The sequence below is a fragment of the Ursus arctos genome, unplaced genomic scaffold (genome assembly GCF_023065955.2).
Source record: "Ursus arctos isolate Adak ecotype North America unplaced genomic scaffold, UrsArc2.0 scaffold_37, whole genome shotgun sequence".
In the NCBI taxonomy this organism is placed as follows: domain Eukaryota; kingdom Metazoa; phylum Chordata; class Mammalia; order Carnivora; family Ursidae; genus Ursus; species Ursus arctos.
In genome coordinates this window covers 17,161,374-17,177,779 of record NW_026623053.1, presented here as the reverse complement: position 1 = coordinate 17,177,779, position 16,406 = coordinate 17,161,374, and the positions used below count along the sequence as shown (strand labels likewise).

Sequence of the window (16,406 nt, the reverse complement as noted above, 5' to 3'; positions counted from 1 at the left end):
GTCGGAGAGAGATACACCCATCATGCTCTTTTCCATTTTCTAACATGACCTTGAACAAGTTACGTGCAGTTCTCTCGGTGACAGAATGATGGCGATGGGTCAAGTTGTCTTACAGCGAGGCATTTCTGGGAAGTGGCTGGAAGCAAGCTCTGGAGGGCCATCTCTGTCATTGGCCATGTGACAAGTTCATGTTTCCCACCCTGACTGTAGTCGTTTCGTATTTTGTGAGGGGAGAATAATAGTAATAGGGTGGAGATGTTTATGCAAAGCTGTCAACGTAGCCTGTCCTGTAGTGATGCTTTAATGTGTCAGTAGTTATTACACATTTTATGAGAATTTAAATGATAATATATGCAAAGATCCTAACACAGAATCTGGTACATTGGTAGGCAGTCAACCGACGATAACTATTTCAAGATGCAAGTTGATCTTTAAATGCTGAAGGTTACCTAAAGACCTTTATCCTGAGATAGCACCCCAATTAATATTGAGCAGTGACAGCTGACTCCGGCTATGGGCATGTAGACAGCTTACAGAGTGTGGTTGGTTTGCTCCCTCGGTCCACGTTAGGCAGTGCTCAGCTGCCAGTACAATCCATTCAGCCGGAATTCTTTATCAAGGCTTAAGGGCGGGCAGCCTGGTTACAATGCCTGCTGACAAGGTCTTTAAGCTCAGATGCAGGTCTACCATCATAAACAGAAGAAGCTGGATCTCCGTTTGCTGTAAATAGCTAGCAGGTAGCAGCAGAAGTTAGAGACTGACACAAAAAACATTTGAAGCCACTTGGGAAAGAATTCCATTACAATCAAGATATGCTTCCTCTGGAATAGTTGTACAAAATCAACATGTATTTTTTCTGAAGGGAGGGGAATTGGGAGAGAGAGCATCTTAAGCAGACTCCATGCCTAGCACTGAGCCCAACACGGGGCTCCATCTCACGACCCTGAGATCATGACCAGAAGCTGAAATCAAGAGTCAGACGCTTAACTGACGGAGCCACCCAGGCACCCCAAACATGTATTCTTGATCAAGCCCCTTCATCACTTCAAGTGCATGGAGTTGTGAACGAAGCTCGTTCTCAGCCTTTTCAGTTAATTATAGCTACCAGTTGTGATGGAACACGAAATGGATGGGCTGCAGGCAGAACGGCCACGTGGCTTGCCGACACCTTTAAGAAAAGCAGAGCAGCTTCCCTAGGGGCTTATTTTGCCGCTAGATAACTCTTGTTGTCCCCACCAGCAGGCACCTGTCTGCTATTCAGCCCTTGTACCCTCGTGTCTTAGACACGAACCACTACAGAGTCCTGCACAGGAATTGTGGGTTTTCCTATTTCCCCAGCCGGGGGAGGCGAGTCACCACGGGCCTTTAAAGACGAACATCTCCCAAGAAGTTGCTGCAGCTGAGAGAAGCTTGGCAGTGGAGGACAGCCTAGGGCAGCCAGTCAATACTCATCTCAATAATCCACTTAACAAGGGGCATCTGGGAGGCTCGGTCGGTTAAGCGTCCGATTCTTGGCTCAGGTCGTGATCTCGGGTCCTGGGATTGAGCCCGGAGCTGGGCTCTGGGCTCAGCAGGGAGTCTGCTTCAGGATTGTCTCTCTCCCTCTACCCCTCTACCCGCACTCTCTCTCTCTCTCTGAAATAAATAAATAAATCTCTTTTTATAATAATTATTATATTATGTTAGTCACCATACAGTACATCCCTGGTTTCCGATGTAAAGTTCAATGATTCATTAGTTGCGTATAACACCCAGTGCACCATGCAATACGTGCCCTCCTTACTACGCATCACCAGTCTATCCCATTCCCCCACCCCCCTCCCCTCTGAAGCCCTCAGTTTGTTTCCCAAAGTAAATAAATAAATCTTTAAAAAAATATTACACTTAACGTCTTGTAGGCAATGATAGGGTGGTAAAGATGAAGCATGCGGACTGCCCCAGTCTGAGGGTACGTAGCGGAAAGTCTAGAAGGAGGTTGTGGGAAGCAGGCAGATATCCCCCTTGGTACTGTGGGGGGGGCATCACTGGCAAAGGACCAGAATGGGGCCCTCTGAAGAACGGGTTCCTGAACGGGGGCCCCTCTGGCTGGGGTGCAGGACTGGCTGAGAGGAGAGGCTGTGTCTGTGATATTCTTGGAGCCCCAAGCAATTCCCATGAGGATTTCCAGGAATGGCAGGTGACTTGCTGGCTCCTACTGCCTGCATTCTCCCCTCTGTGGTCTAGGCTTGATTCTCTAGCCAGTCAGAAGTATGTTACCCATAACATATGCCTTCCCACTCAGTTTAGCCATGAACTCTTCTAAAAATACAAAGAAACTGTGGTTCCTTTGGTTCCTGGTACTTCCCTCATCTCCTTCCAGCTTCTGTGTAAAGTATTTCAATAGGTGTGCTTGTCTCGCCTCCACTTTTTAAATTACCACCATATCAGTCAAAGACTATAATCCCTGCCACACTTCCTCCAATTCCAATACCAGAATCTTGGCCAGCATCTTAAAATTCACAGTGAATAAAGAGAACCGGTCTCTAATTTAAATATGCTTGACCTTCTGTGGGGAGCAAAGTAATCACAGCTTTGTCATGCTCTGGTTTGGTTCAGTGGGTGTAAAAACATGTTCAAATAAAATCGGGATAGACCCAAATTTCCCCCCGTCCTTCAAACTAAACCCGAGCAAAGTGTTGTTCTGGTTTGTAGTCTCCTTGGCTTAGGACTAGGCTTGCCCAAGGATTTTTCTACTGGAGATGGTTCGCATATCCAGTCTTGCCAAAAGTGTGACTTTATAGCTTGTTGTCCTTGTAGGACCTTTCTCCCCTCGAACTGGGTGCATTGTTTTTTAATCTATATATTTATAAGACCTAGAAGTCCCCTATCACTCGTGCTAAGCCAAGTGGTTACTTGGCTGGCATGCTCTCTGCAAGCCTAGAAAATGTGAATTTCTCCCCAGGAGCAAAATCTTGGATGAACTGCTTCCCGGTTTTTCTCTCCACTTTGAAATCTACTTCAAAGTTATTATTTGGCTAACGGGTTATGTTTTCCTTCCCTTGAGGTCTATAGGATTTGCCTCTGATGTGTGGATGGGGGACAGGTTTTCCTTCTACTCATTTTTATCTACATTACATGTGAACGTAATCATTCTCACCCCCAAATATGAAACTAAGGCTTAAGTGAATTGCAAAAGCCTGTTTCCTCTCTACTTAGTCTTTAAAGATGTTCAACCCAAGAAAGGAATAATTAGTCTTCTGCCTTTATATGATTGTAATTTTAAGGTTCAATGAACAGATAGCAAATGTGTCCTTGATGGTAGAATCTTTAAAGATAGGGATTTTTTTTTAAAATTAGGGGAATGGGATAGACCGGTGATGGGTAGTAAGGGGGGCGCGTCTTGCATGGTGCACTGGGTGTTATACACAAGTAACGAATCATGGAATTTTACATCAAAAACCAGGGATGTACTGTATGGTGACTAACATAATATAATAAAAAAATTATTAAAAAAATAACAACAACAAAAAAAAATTCGTTCAGGGTTTGATTCTGCTTTTGGATAAACACCACTAGATATAATTCTATACACTTTCTTCTGGGAGCTTAGTAATCTAATCGAGATCAGATCATACAGGAGATCACAAAGCTTAGTGATTATTTTCTCCATAGGCAATCGACGAATGTTTAAACTTAGTTATAGTATGTAGAGTCAACATAAAGTAAATAGAAGCACTGCATTTTGCGATTATCTCTTTCAAGAAAGAAGGAGGTTGAGTCAGAGAGCAAGCGTGTGGCTCTGTTTACAGATAGTGTGAGAAGCCAGCTTCAAGGGCATGTCAGCATTCATGATGATGTCCTGAGTTAAGTTCAAATTTTTCCTGCATTACCATGTGAAATACTGCCTGGAAACTGTTCAGTACCTAAATTATTTCTTTCCAGTCTATGATTCTTGTGGGCAGAAAAGTGAATTATGTATATGAATCCATTCCTATAGTTATCTTTCAACAATACCTAAGGCAGCAGCCAAGTTGTCTCTCTATTATCATTTACAGAAAATAGACTTCAGTCTTCCATTCAGCTGTGCCAGGAGTTTTGCTTTCAGAACTGAGACTTTGAAGTAATGATAATAGCTACCATTTACAGAACATCTACTATATGCCAGATACTGTGTAAGATGCCTTACATGTTTTTTCCTTTATTTGATTTTTTTCCAATTTATATAATTTTGCAAATTATAAAAGTATTACATTGCCCCCCCACACACACACCAATCAAGTAATACAAAGCTATATAAAGAAAAAGCAGTTGATGATTTCCACCAGCACTTCCCCGTGATCCCAGTGCTTTGGTAACTGCTCGTGCCTCCTTCCCCTTTTCCCAGTGCCCGCACATTCTTGGTATTTCAAATTCCCCCGCTACCTCTGTAAGGGAGGTGGCTTTCTCTCGGCTTCGTTGATAGGGAAAATAAAGCCTTATGAAGTTAGTAGCTCTTAGGAACTGAATGTTAACATAGAGTTCTCTTTCTAGGCACTGCGCTGCTTTTATTGGGATAAAGATATGTGGGTGATCATGAAACTTAAGGGAAAGTCAGACGTGTTTCTGGAACCAGGAAAAAGCAAAGGCTCTTTCCATGGTGCCAGTTTTTTCCGAGCGGTCACCACAGCATGGTCTCCTTCCCCCCTGCTCGGCTGGTGGGTGCGTCAGCGTCTCATCACCTGGAAGGCCCCGTGTTCCTCCAGGGACGGTGACCGGGCGGCAGCTTGGTGTCAAAGGAGATTTATGGCACAGTATCTGGGAAAGTTTGTTTATGGCAAATTACTATCCACTCACGGATTGTTTAGAAAATAGACCCGTTCATCAAACATAACTCTAGATAGAGTGTAATTGTATTTGGCATATCTTTTTGTTCGTGATCTTGCCCTATTAAAGTAAGCTATAATGATGAATTAGTGAAATATCTCGGCGAAAGCAACGTGTAGTGTGGGATTTTGAGCCCAATACCTCTTCTTTCACTTACATTTTGTTCTCAAATAAAAGGAAGGGATTTTTTTCTTTTTTCTTTTTTTTTTTTTTCCAATTTATGAAAATGCTTCAAGACTCTATTTGAGTAACGAAACACATAAGTGATCTTCTATCTCCTGAGGAACCAGGGTATTTTCCTGCCTGAATGCAGCAACTGAATCTCCTCTTTTTTAACAAAGCAGTATTTTTCTGAAGGCCCAGATATGGACACTCACTCCATTGTGCAAAGGTCTCATCCGGTTTGCTTTCCAGCCATGTGACGAAATTCAAAGCAACACCCTATTCCATTGGCTCTAAAACACAACAGAATTCACCTTGCCCTGGGAAGCAAGTAAAGGAACGCCTGTGGAGCGCGCTGCCTTTTGACATGGTGTGCCTAGAGCTCTTCTCTGGCTTCAGGGATGGAGGAAGTTCATTCGCACACACCCCATGTCTCTACCTATTGATAGCTATTTACCCAGAGAACAATGCTTGCTGCCTGCACCTCAGTCCGTGATCTCACAAGCTAATCAGAGCCAGCTACAGTCAGTAGTTGGATGGAAGAAGTCCAGACAAAATAGCTCAGGCTGCCATAACTCATCTCCGTGATTTGTTGGTAATCCTGGACTCTCCGTGAGTAAGGAATCAGTGCCCTGGAGTGGTGCAAAAAATCTTCCCTTTAATTAAGCCTCTTAAGGACTTTTAAAACAGAAATTGGATTCCATAGTTCATGACCATTGCGGAATATTCTCACGGGTGGATCTAAAAATTATCAGCCTATCTCCCCGAATAAAAATCAAAGCAAAAGTATTTAAATTTCTAGCATATGAGCAAAGTCCTGCACGAGACATTTAGCACAGCACATGGTGCCTGGTAGGCACACAACAGGTACTCGTTGAAGAAACGAATGCACGAAAGGACAGAGAGTTCCCAGAATTAGCAGTCGCCAATAGCTAACATGAAACCTAAAGACTTTGAGTTACGTCAAATGGAAATACTCTGGCGGGTACCAGTGAACTGAGGATTTCAATAAGCCAGTGTGGAGAGCAGTGTGATATCACAGTATTAACTACATGCCAATCCACTTATTCTCTCCTGCTTGCATTCTGGTGCAGTCGACGAAGAGTACATCTAGGAAAGTTATAATGCAACTTGGCCCACAAGTGGTAACTGAATATGAAAATTGCAGTGAGTCTAAATGTTGGAAGGAAACCAAACCGGTGGGTGACCTGCTGGGTTGGATAGTATTGGAGTCATTTGGCTGATGATGCCAATCAGTCACCATTTTTGTTTTGAAATGAAAGCCCAGTAATCAAATAAGTTTAGTAAAATTCCTTGTGTTTACAGAGATCTAGTCAAAATGACTCTATATTTTCCTATTTAAGCATCCCAGTGGAAGTCATGTTTTGCCTTTCTAATTAAATATTTGCTTACATGTGTGTGACACAATGTTGCCAAATGAAGCAAAAAGCACACTTCTACTCTTTATGGGGAATTAGAGAAGAACTCGGGCTTTGCTGTCTCGCCAGGCCCCAAGAAAAATATATTTGGGTTAGGATGTAGCTGTTACCTGTATCAGTTGGATTATCAAACTCTGGAACTCTTACCACATATGCAGAACGAGAATGAGTCCGCAGAATGAGAACCACACTGGATTAGGGGCAGAGTTCTCATGAAGCTGTTTAGCAGCATTTCTACTTTAGGCCCGCTACTTAACAATCCTTGGTTTTCTCACCTGCGAAATAAGGAAAATATACCCGCTGCCCGCCTTACAAGATTGAGAAAAGCAATCAGGTATGTTAGGACGGCAAAACCATGCAGAGTATAAAAGTATGGATTTGGAGTGGGAGAGACCTTAGTTTGCGATCTGGCACCACCCTTGTGATCTTGAGCAAGTACCACGACCTTAGTTTCCCCATCTGTCAAATGGGAATAATGATAATACCTATCTCGCACCCTTGTTGAGAGGATAAATCACGTGATATATGTAAAGTACCAGACATCCTTGATAATGGCTAACATTGATGAGCACTTACTGTGTTCCAGGCACCTGGTAACACACAAGAATGGGCTGTCCAGGCTGTAAGCTGTGTGAGGTGGAGGCCCAGCTGGTGACTTTCATTCTCAACCTTTGCTCCCATGTGGACCACAGACTTACCCAGTGGAGAATGCTTACCAAGGTTGTTAACTCTGAGGGGTAGGGAAGAGGCCATTTTACAGGATCTACTGCTGTAGAGAAGAAAGCCCCTGGGGTGAGGAAGACCCCTGGGGGAGCTCTGTAGCCCAGAGGCTGGATTTGATTAGGCCTCAGAGGAGGCAGACCTTTTTGTCTTGCATGATGCATTTCTGGTGGACACAAGGGTCCAGGGCTCTGGGAAAAGGAAGGGACAGCCAGAAGGAATGAAAAGGAAGAGGCTAGCTATGCATGCCCTTCGTCTCCCTCAAATCAGCTTCCGCCCTGTTTCCTGCCATTGCCTTCAGCTAACAATTACCTGCTCTTTTCTTATTTGAACTATTTTTATTATTATAAGCACTGTTGCCATTATTATTAACAGCTAATATGTACTGAATGCTTACAGAGAACAAAAATCCATTGACTTAGTTACCATCACAGCAATCCTATGAGGAAGATTCTCTTATTCTCTTATTATTCTTATTTACAGATGAGTTAAGTGAGGATAAATCAGAGTGGATAAAATCCTTTCCCAAGCTAGCAGGTGGGATTGCTGAGACTCAAACCTGGGGCTGTCTGGCTCCAACCCGCTATCTCTTTTTTCTTTTTCTTCGTATGTCTTTTCTTTCTTTTTTTCTTTTCTTTTTTTTTCTTTTTTTTTTTTTTTTAGTGTTCAATGATTCCTTAGTTGCATATGACACCCAGTGCTCATCACAAAACATGCCCTCCTTAATACCCATCACCCAGTTACCCATCCTCCCACCCCCCTCACTTCCGTAACCCTTAGTTTGTTTCCCGGAGTCCAGAGTCTCTCATGGTTTGTCTCCCTCTCTGATTTCTTCCCATTCAGTTTTCCCTCCCTTCCCCTGTGGTCCTTTGCGCTTTTCCTTATGTTCCACATATAAAGAAAATATAGTCCATATATACAATGGAATATTACTCAGCCATCAGAAGGGATGAATACCTACCATTTACACTGACATGGATGGAACTGGAGAGGATTATGCTAAGTGAAATAAGTCAAGCAGAGAAAGACAACCCACTATTTCTAACTACTGTGCTACTCTTTGATTTTACTTAATGACTCACAACTAGAGTTCAAGCTCAACCAGGCACTTAAGTTCAAAATCTGCCCTCTGGCTGTCTTTCTCAGAGCAGGAGAGCAGAACCTAGGCAGTTTGCTCGCACTTTCAGAGTCTTTCAAACAGAAATGAACTTCTGCTCAACTTGTCCTCAAGTCTATTTTGAAAACCAAAATAAATAATTTGTGTCGATAGTCAATGTGCCAGAACACAAACAAAAATTCCCATTTTGTAGAGCTGAGAGTGAACTTTAACCTTCTGAGAATTTTTGGTTTTCCTATATGAAATGTTTTTTAATATTTTAAGATACCTTCTCATGTGGTTTTTTTCCTGTTACAAAAAAGGGTTTCCTTAAGCTTAATACAATGTATTGTAATTTATCTTCTTAAGTGAAAAGATGAAGTTAAGTATAGTATTGTAGTTAAGAGTTTTTAAAACATTTATCAGCGAAAACTATAGGATTTACTATATAAACAAGTTCATTTAAATGTATCATGTTAATTACATAGCTGTAAATACAAGTTGGATAAAAAGCCATGGTTGGATTTGTTCTACTCTGTTCTGCTGGTACAACCGCAGTTGCACATGATAAGAAAACAAATTTAGTCAGAAAGTACATCAGACTTCAGACCACTGCAGCAAGCTGCTCCGGCGGGACATCAAACAAAGGTCACATCAGTGCCGGCCTCGTGGGAAACAAAAAGTTAAATACTGACCGTTTTCCCCTATTTCCTGTTCCGTCAAAATTTAACAAGGAGAGGTATCCTTTGTATTGTACCTCCAAAAAGGAAGCGATCTTTCAACTTTTTGTTAAAGCCCACGTGAATCGTTGTTCTTGTATCGTAGTGAATTACAAACCTCAGGGCAAACTACCATGAGCTCTGTAGCGTGTTCCGAAAGTATCGATAGGCTGGAGAGCAGTCAGGGTACTTCAAGTTTGGGTAATCATCGGGGGGCCGGAAAGAAGTAAATCGAAGGTAACCCACGACTCCCAGTGCCACTGACTTATCATTTACCACAACAAGTGGTACACACACTGATTGCCCACCCTCCTGAGGATCAAGTGTACAAACAACTGCTATTTATCCACGATCGATTTCTTTCTTTTTTTTTTTCCACACTCGATTTCTTTTTTTTTTTAGCTTATTTTTTTTTCTTTTTTTTTTATTTATTTTTTTTAATGATTTTTTATTATATTATGTTATTCACCATACAGTACATCCCCGGTTTCCGATGTCCACACTCGATTTCTAACCTAGCGCCCATTTAAACTATTGAGGCAGTGGAATCAAGACTACTTGTAACATTCACTTCAGAAAAACATAATTAGGAAAGTAAATATGCTGGATTCAGGAACCAAATGTAAATTCCTTTTGGATTATGCAGTTATGGATTACCAGTTTACCTGTATGGCTAATCCCCTCCATTACTTTGGGTAATCCAGAATTGGATACAGCTATTTACATGTAGGTAGTGATGATAGGTATTACATGACATTAGTTTCACTAATTCCACCAAAGATGTGGGGGTTTTTGCCAGCAGTCTTCCCTTGTAGGCCTGTATGCATGCAATTTTGTTTACTTTTGGGGCTTCCTAATTTTAAAAGCATGGATCTAGGCATGATTATTCATGTTGGGGGAAGAAAGTCCCTAATAATTCTGGCTTGAAGGGAGGCTAAAACGGTAATTTACTCTATTTCACGGTCTCAAAGATGATCTCTCTGGCTTTGCTCCTGTCTCCTGCAGCAACCATCCACAATGAGTTATGCAAGACACATCATTAAGAAGGAAGGCTTGGGACTCCAGGGCCTCAACAAAGGATTTACAGCAACTTTGGGACGTCACGGGGTTTTCAACATGGTTTATTTTGGCTTCTACCACAATGTCAAAAACATTATTCCTGTCAATAAGGTAACTATTTAATAGATTAAAATCCTGGAGGGAAAATCTCATCAGTGATGACAGCTGTATCTGTAGAGTGCTCATCAGGTGCTAGTCACTGCTCTGAACACTTGCATCTAATCTGATCCCCACATTAGCCTTATTCATGGGGTGTCCTTATCCCTATTTAGGAATTGGAAACTGAGGCTTAGAAGAATCAAGTACACTGTTAAGTAGTTCAGAGCAAAGTAGAGATTTGAACCCAAATATGACACCAAAATTCATCTCCTTGAAATATGCACCATGACACCTGAATGCTTCCCATTTATCACTAAGCTTCTAGAATCTGTGTTATCACTTACTTTTTTTCATCTCAGAAGCATAACTTTCCCAAGAAAGTTGAAATCTTCATGTTCTAAATAAATTTTGAGCTCTGGGGGGAAATCATCAGCCTAAAATTTAAATTTTACCTAGATATTAATTTTTAAATTCACCTAAGTTAACTAGGGTAAGCAGTAAACCAACTCTTCAAGGATCATTCACTTTTCAGGCAAAGTAGTAATAATTATAAATATATTTTTAATGGTAACTTACCAATGCTAGCAGCCTCTCAACTTCTACAAGATAAAGGTAGCAGATGATGTGCTTTAAGCCCAGCATCTTCTCATCTGTAACAGCACACTTTTCCCCCACCATTATATTGCTTGCTTGGATTGAAGATTGTGATCCTGGAAGCACCCACTGGGGACACATTTTGCACATGCAGACATTTCCCACAGGGGTTCAGATTTTTATTTTGCTTAGTACGAAACTCTTGACAGACTTTTATAAACCATAAAAAGATTTCTAATATGGCTACCACCAGACTCTTCAGTAAAGTTGATTATACCTACTTTTGCCCAGTGATCCCCTATATTCAGGGTTAGGATTTACCTTAAGTAGCAGCTGAAGCCAAGGGATGTTCCACAGTAACCATCTGTTGATTTGGCCTCATTCACTAGCCAAAATTGTTAACCACATTTTACTGTACTTGGAAATCTGTTATTGAGTAGAAGCTTATGTTTGCCCTGAAATCTGTGATTGACCACAGTGTATGGACACCCTTCTCCCACTGACTGACAGTTTGATTCCAGTGGTCCTCAGAGCCCTCCTTCCATCAAGAAATCACAGAAATCGAATGCAATAGACACTTTGGGCAGAGTGACATGAGAGAGTTCGACTCTTAATGAATGGAGATTCTTTTTAGCAGGAATGGGCTAAACAATTTGTGGTACCCGGGACAAAATGAAAATGTAGGACCCTTGTTCAAAAATTATTAAGAATTTCAAGACCAAATAGTAAGGCAATAACCCGAGCTCTTCTAAGTGGAGGCCCTGGGTAACTGCATAAGTCACAAAGTTGCATGAAGTTGACCCTGTTTTTTAGACTCTGAAATGAGTGCTCCATACAGCATGGGAGAAGAGGCCCTGCCTCTATCTCTCCAGCTATCCAGTCTTGAGACAATTAGAAATCACACACAATGAAATAAATTATATAAATTATTATATATTTTATAACATATATTTGGGCATATATTTTAATTCCTATAGTATTATAAAATGAATTTGGTTCTATTTAAGGAAGAAGTCACAAAGATCTACATATGGTCATATGTTAATAATGCTTTAAAAAAAATCCACAAGTGTAAACTTCATTTTACAATTAATCAATGCACTTAAGTCATTAAGTGTTATGCATTGTATAAACACAGAAGTGTAACTATTCATTTATTTTTTTAAATACATCGTGATATCCTGAAACTATGGAAAGCACTCATTGATCTTACCAGTTGCCAGGAGTCAGATCATACCGGCTCTTATAGGCCACTCTTTATCTGAAAAGCACTAGGAAGCCAACAAAAGATTTTAAGCAGAGGAATTACCTGATCAGTCTGGCTGCCAAGTGGAGAATGCATGGAGGGGAGGTGGTGAGGGAAGGGAAGGGTGTAACATGGAAATGATTTCAAAGCGCGATGCTAGGACTTCAGACTCTGTTGTTCATGGTGGAGACGAGAAGTGGACAGATTGGAGAAATCTTGAGAAGGCATAATGTACAGGGTGTGGTAATGGAACACATATAGGCGTGTTGAGAAAAGGGGTGGTGGATAGAGATGCTGCCTAGGTTCCTGGCCTGAGCAACTGGAAGGCTGATGGTGCCATTTGCTGAGAAAGAAAACCGTTGAAAGAGAAACAAGTTTATGGGAGAATATTATGGGCTCAGCCTGGGAGCTGAATTTAACTGCACTTGGAACTAAAATGCAGATGAGTCGGAGATTGGATGTGGGTGCTGGAGCTTTAGAGGAGAGATCTGAGTTGGAGATACACACTTAGAAGTCATCACAAATCCGGGCGCCTGGGTGGCTCAGTCGGTTAAGCGTCGACCTTTGGCTCAGGTCATGATTTCAGGGTTCTGGGATCAAGCCCTACGTTGGGCTCCCTGCTCAGAGGGGAGCCTGCTTGTCCCTCTCCCTCCGCCTCTCCTCCCTGCTCTTTCACTCGCTCTCTCGTCCTGTCTTTCAAATGAATAAATAAAATCTAAAAAAAAAAGTCATCATAGACCTGGGTGAGTGTCCCCTTACTGGGTAGAAGGTCTTGAGCCAATCACTTCACTGCTCTGAGGTTCGGCTTCTTTTATTGTATATTGAAAAGCTACCCAACAACATTATTTCGAGGATGAAAAGAACGAATACGTGAAGTTGTTGGTGAAGTTTAGGGTGCCACGGAAGTGTTAGGTGTGCTGGTGCTGATGACAGCGATGAGGGGAGGAGTGGGGTGGGGAGGCGGGTGGTGGAAACAGCAAGCACACAGAACAGCAGGAAGAATTTTTCCCCAGGACTGTTCCTTTTGCACTTAAATGAACACTGTGTTTTTTCTTGCCTAGAACAAAGTCATTGATTTTATGTGTTCTGTAATCTAAGCCTGATTCAAAACTGGGAAACCAGTATTCTTTAAATTTAAACCATAATAAATCAATCCTTTGTGAAGGGGAAGGTATGATAATCATTAAAACATGTTGAAGAACGTCATCAAGTTGTTAACCATGAGGAGGAGGTGGTGTTCCTTGAAGGCTTTATTCCATCTTCGCTGTGGGCTGTCTCTAGCCATACACTGTGGACGACTTGCTTACAGGATTATTGTTTCAGCTCCCTCACCCAGCAATTGGTCATTCTGTTGTTCCGAGGGAATTGGAGATCTTCTCAGTCCTGACTGGCATGAAATAATTTTAGATTTTTTCCTTTAATGTATTTTTTTTAAATCCATAAATGGTCTTGCAATGTTTTCCATTTTCAAAGTATTTTATTTTAAAAGAAACTTCATAATGATTATCTCTGGGGAGTGGAAATGGGGAATCGTGTTTGTGTGTATGTGTGTGTGTGTGTGTTTGTGTGTGTGTGAGAGAGAGAGAGAGAGAGAGAGAGAGCAAGCAGCAGTGAAGGGAAAGTCCTTTTTCTTTATACCATTCTGAGCTATTGGAAGCTTCTGCAATAAGCATGTATTAATTTTATAATAGGAAATAAATCAGTGAAAAGTTTAATAGAGTCTCATAAAATAGAATACCTAGTTAACTTTTTCACATTTTATATAATTCTGAGGCTGTCCATAGAGGCAAAATAAGAGCTTTAAGCGGTAAGCCTGGAGAGCTCAGGTCAGACATCCACCCCTGACGTCTTTAACTCTTCAGACTTGTGATCTCCGTTAGATATATTTTTCAAGCGATCACAGAGCTATCCTGACCTTCTGTGCCATGTCATACTATTAAAACCATTTTTGTAGACTGCACAATTTTGCCCGATCCCTGTCACGATAACTGTCATTTTCAGATAAGAAAACCAAATGAGAAGTTACGGCCTAGCGCTGAAAGTTACTGAAATAATTTATCTGAGGTTATACAGCGTGGGGGGGGGGGGCAAACCAGAGGCCAGAACTCCTTCCAGTATACCATGCAATGCTTTAACTCTACATCTTACTTTGTGTTTTGTCGCACATAAATGACCGCTTAAAAATGATTGCTGAAATTCAAATACGTGAACTAGCTAGAATGTCCAGATAATATAACCGGCTTCGTCTTCTGTCTCCTTCAGCCCTGTGACCTCGTCCTCCCTTTCCATATCCTTAGTCTATAATCTGTAGAAACAAAGAATGAGAAGTCATGGCCCTGGAAGAAGCAGGCATTAGCCGTTTGAAAATGGCGCCCTGGGTTAGATTCTTGCAGATTAATTTTTAGGCTCCGGCCGCTCCTGTGGCGAGTAAGTGGCTACAATAGAGCAAAGACTGCTTTGGATATTAACTGACCGTGGAATCCAGGTAATGGAGGCATTCATTTACATCTTGCAGTAAATGGAATGGAATGTCAGCATAAAGAATTATCCCTTCTCCCCAGAAAGAGGCATCACTTCTCAAAGTAAAGCCCACTGGAAGCAGGTATTGATTAACTTAAATGCTGACATCTTTTTCAAATATCCATGGGAGTAAGCTTTCATTGCAAAAATCATTTCTTTCATTCCCGTTACAAGGTGGGGCTGTTCGAAGCCTATTATTTGTGATGCTGACACAGAAATGAGAATCATAAGATTCAAATGTTACATTTCTTTAATAACCTTGTCCTCTAGTTCCATATTTACTGCTTTTCAAATGTTTCCATAAGTAAAATAATAACAATAATAGCAGAAATCACTGTCTGCAGCTCAGGGCTGTCAACAGTGCTGGGCTGTGCTTTCAGTTTGCATCCTAATTAAGCATGTTTGCAAGTTATGTTGCCAAAAACAATAGACCTTTTGTGTTGAATTTTGCCATGATATAAATTACATGTGTGGGCTAGAAATATTCTAGGAGAGAACAATTTTTCATATGTTCAATTTTTCTTACTTAATAAACCATTTAGACCTGTCCCTATGGTCATTTTACTATAGACAGCATTAAGTCAAACATATTTTATTTTCTCCTAAGGTAATATTTATAAAAGTTTGCCTTTTAGAAATGCAAATGTTTTTCTTTTTCTTTTGATTTTTAATATTTTCTTCGTTTTGTAAATTCTGCAGAAAGTCGAAGGGCGGTGCCAGACGCACTTCAGTTTATCAGAAGAAATGTGGAAATGTGTTCGTTTCATGATTTAAAGCTGTATCCTTCCCTAAGGTGTGCACTAAGCTGAATGAAAAATGCACCTTTGGGTTCAAATGGAGAACTTAGACAGAGCTGTTTGTATTTTGGAAAGAAGAATCTCAGTAGAATTAGATCATAGTCGGATTTAATTTATGGCCATTTATTTTTCTGATTCTCTCTTACTCGATCATTAGTCTTACCAATCATCCGGTAATGGGAAGGGCAAGAGCATTAAAGTTTCATTAAGAACAACTCTCCTTTCTGGGAACCACTGGGGTAAAACTACAAGTATATATTATCTATAAAATTCCAGGATATGTGACAAGATTCTGTGGTAAAAAGCAGTATCTTTCATTGGCAGTTTTCACAGACTCCCTTGGGCATGTGTGCTGGGGAGAAGGAAGGCATGGGGGGGGGCAGAGGGAAGGGGGCAAGGATGCAGACACTTTCTTAAATAAACTTTAAGCCGAAAGTTTCCAGTCAGGCACCACCCAAGTGGATGGAAGTGTGGTACCAGTAGCTTCAGATTCTCAGTTGGTTCTTTCTGTTCATTCATTCCCAAAGCCTTCATGGCACATCTACGATGTCCGGGGCTCCGTCTCACTGAGTCTCAGCATTGTCCTGCCTTACCAGGGTTTAGGTCAGTGAGAGGAGACACACAATAAGCAAGTCATCACACGGGACACTGGGCTGTGACAGTCACGATGAGTGCCATGAAAAGACAACTACCAAACTGCGGGAATTGATAAACCGGGATCGTAGTCTAGACCGATGGCAGGGCAAGGACATAGGAATGGCCTTCCTTCAAAAACAATGTTGAGGCTGAGGCTCGAGGTTGAAGATTAGCTAGGCCAAGAGGAAGAGGATAGCCGAGACCAGACAGATCTTTAGTCAGAGAGGAGAGGATGAGTGACTGCCCTGAAGCAAACGGAGGCCCAGGGCCCCGGGAAGAAAACAAAGAATGAGGATAGCTGGTGTATGGTGAGCCAGAGGGGAGAGGAGGTGGTGGAGGCTGCATTCTGACTAACTGGGCCAGAATGTTCGAGGCATGTTATAAGTCACTTGACTCCTCTTAAATGCTGTAACTGAGGGGGGGATGTCAAGTAAACATATTACATAAGGAGGACTGGATGGGCATGGGAAAGTTTCA

General features: G+C 41.5%; 1 protein-coding gene across 4 annotated transcripts in view; it reads left to right on the top strand.

Annotated features, from left to right (window-relative positions):
* SLC25A21 (solute carrier family 25 member 21) overlaps positions 1–16,406 on the top strand; it is a 470,551-nt gene that overhangs the window by 433,921 nt on the left and 20,224 nt on the right. For 3 of the 4 annotated variants that reach the window (XM_044389466.3, XM_048220705.2, XM_057306424.1), the window contains one exon: positions 9,984–10,148. The exons of the other annotated variant lie outside the window; for it this stretch is intronic. In XM_044389466.3, coding sequence (XP_044245401.1) covers positions 9,984–10,148 — 165 coding nt within the window. The remainder of the gene's footprint in view (positions 1–9,983; positions 10,149–16,406) is intronic. 4 annotated transcript variants of the gene reach the window in all.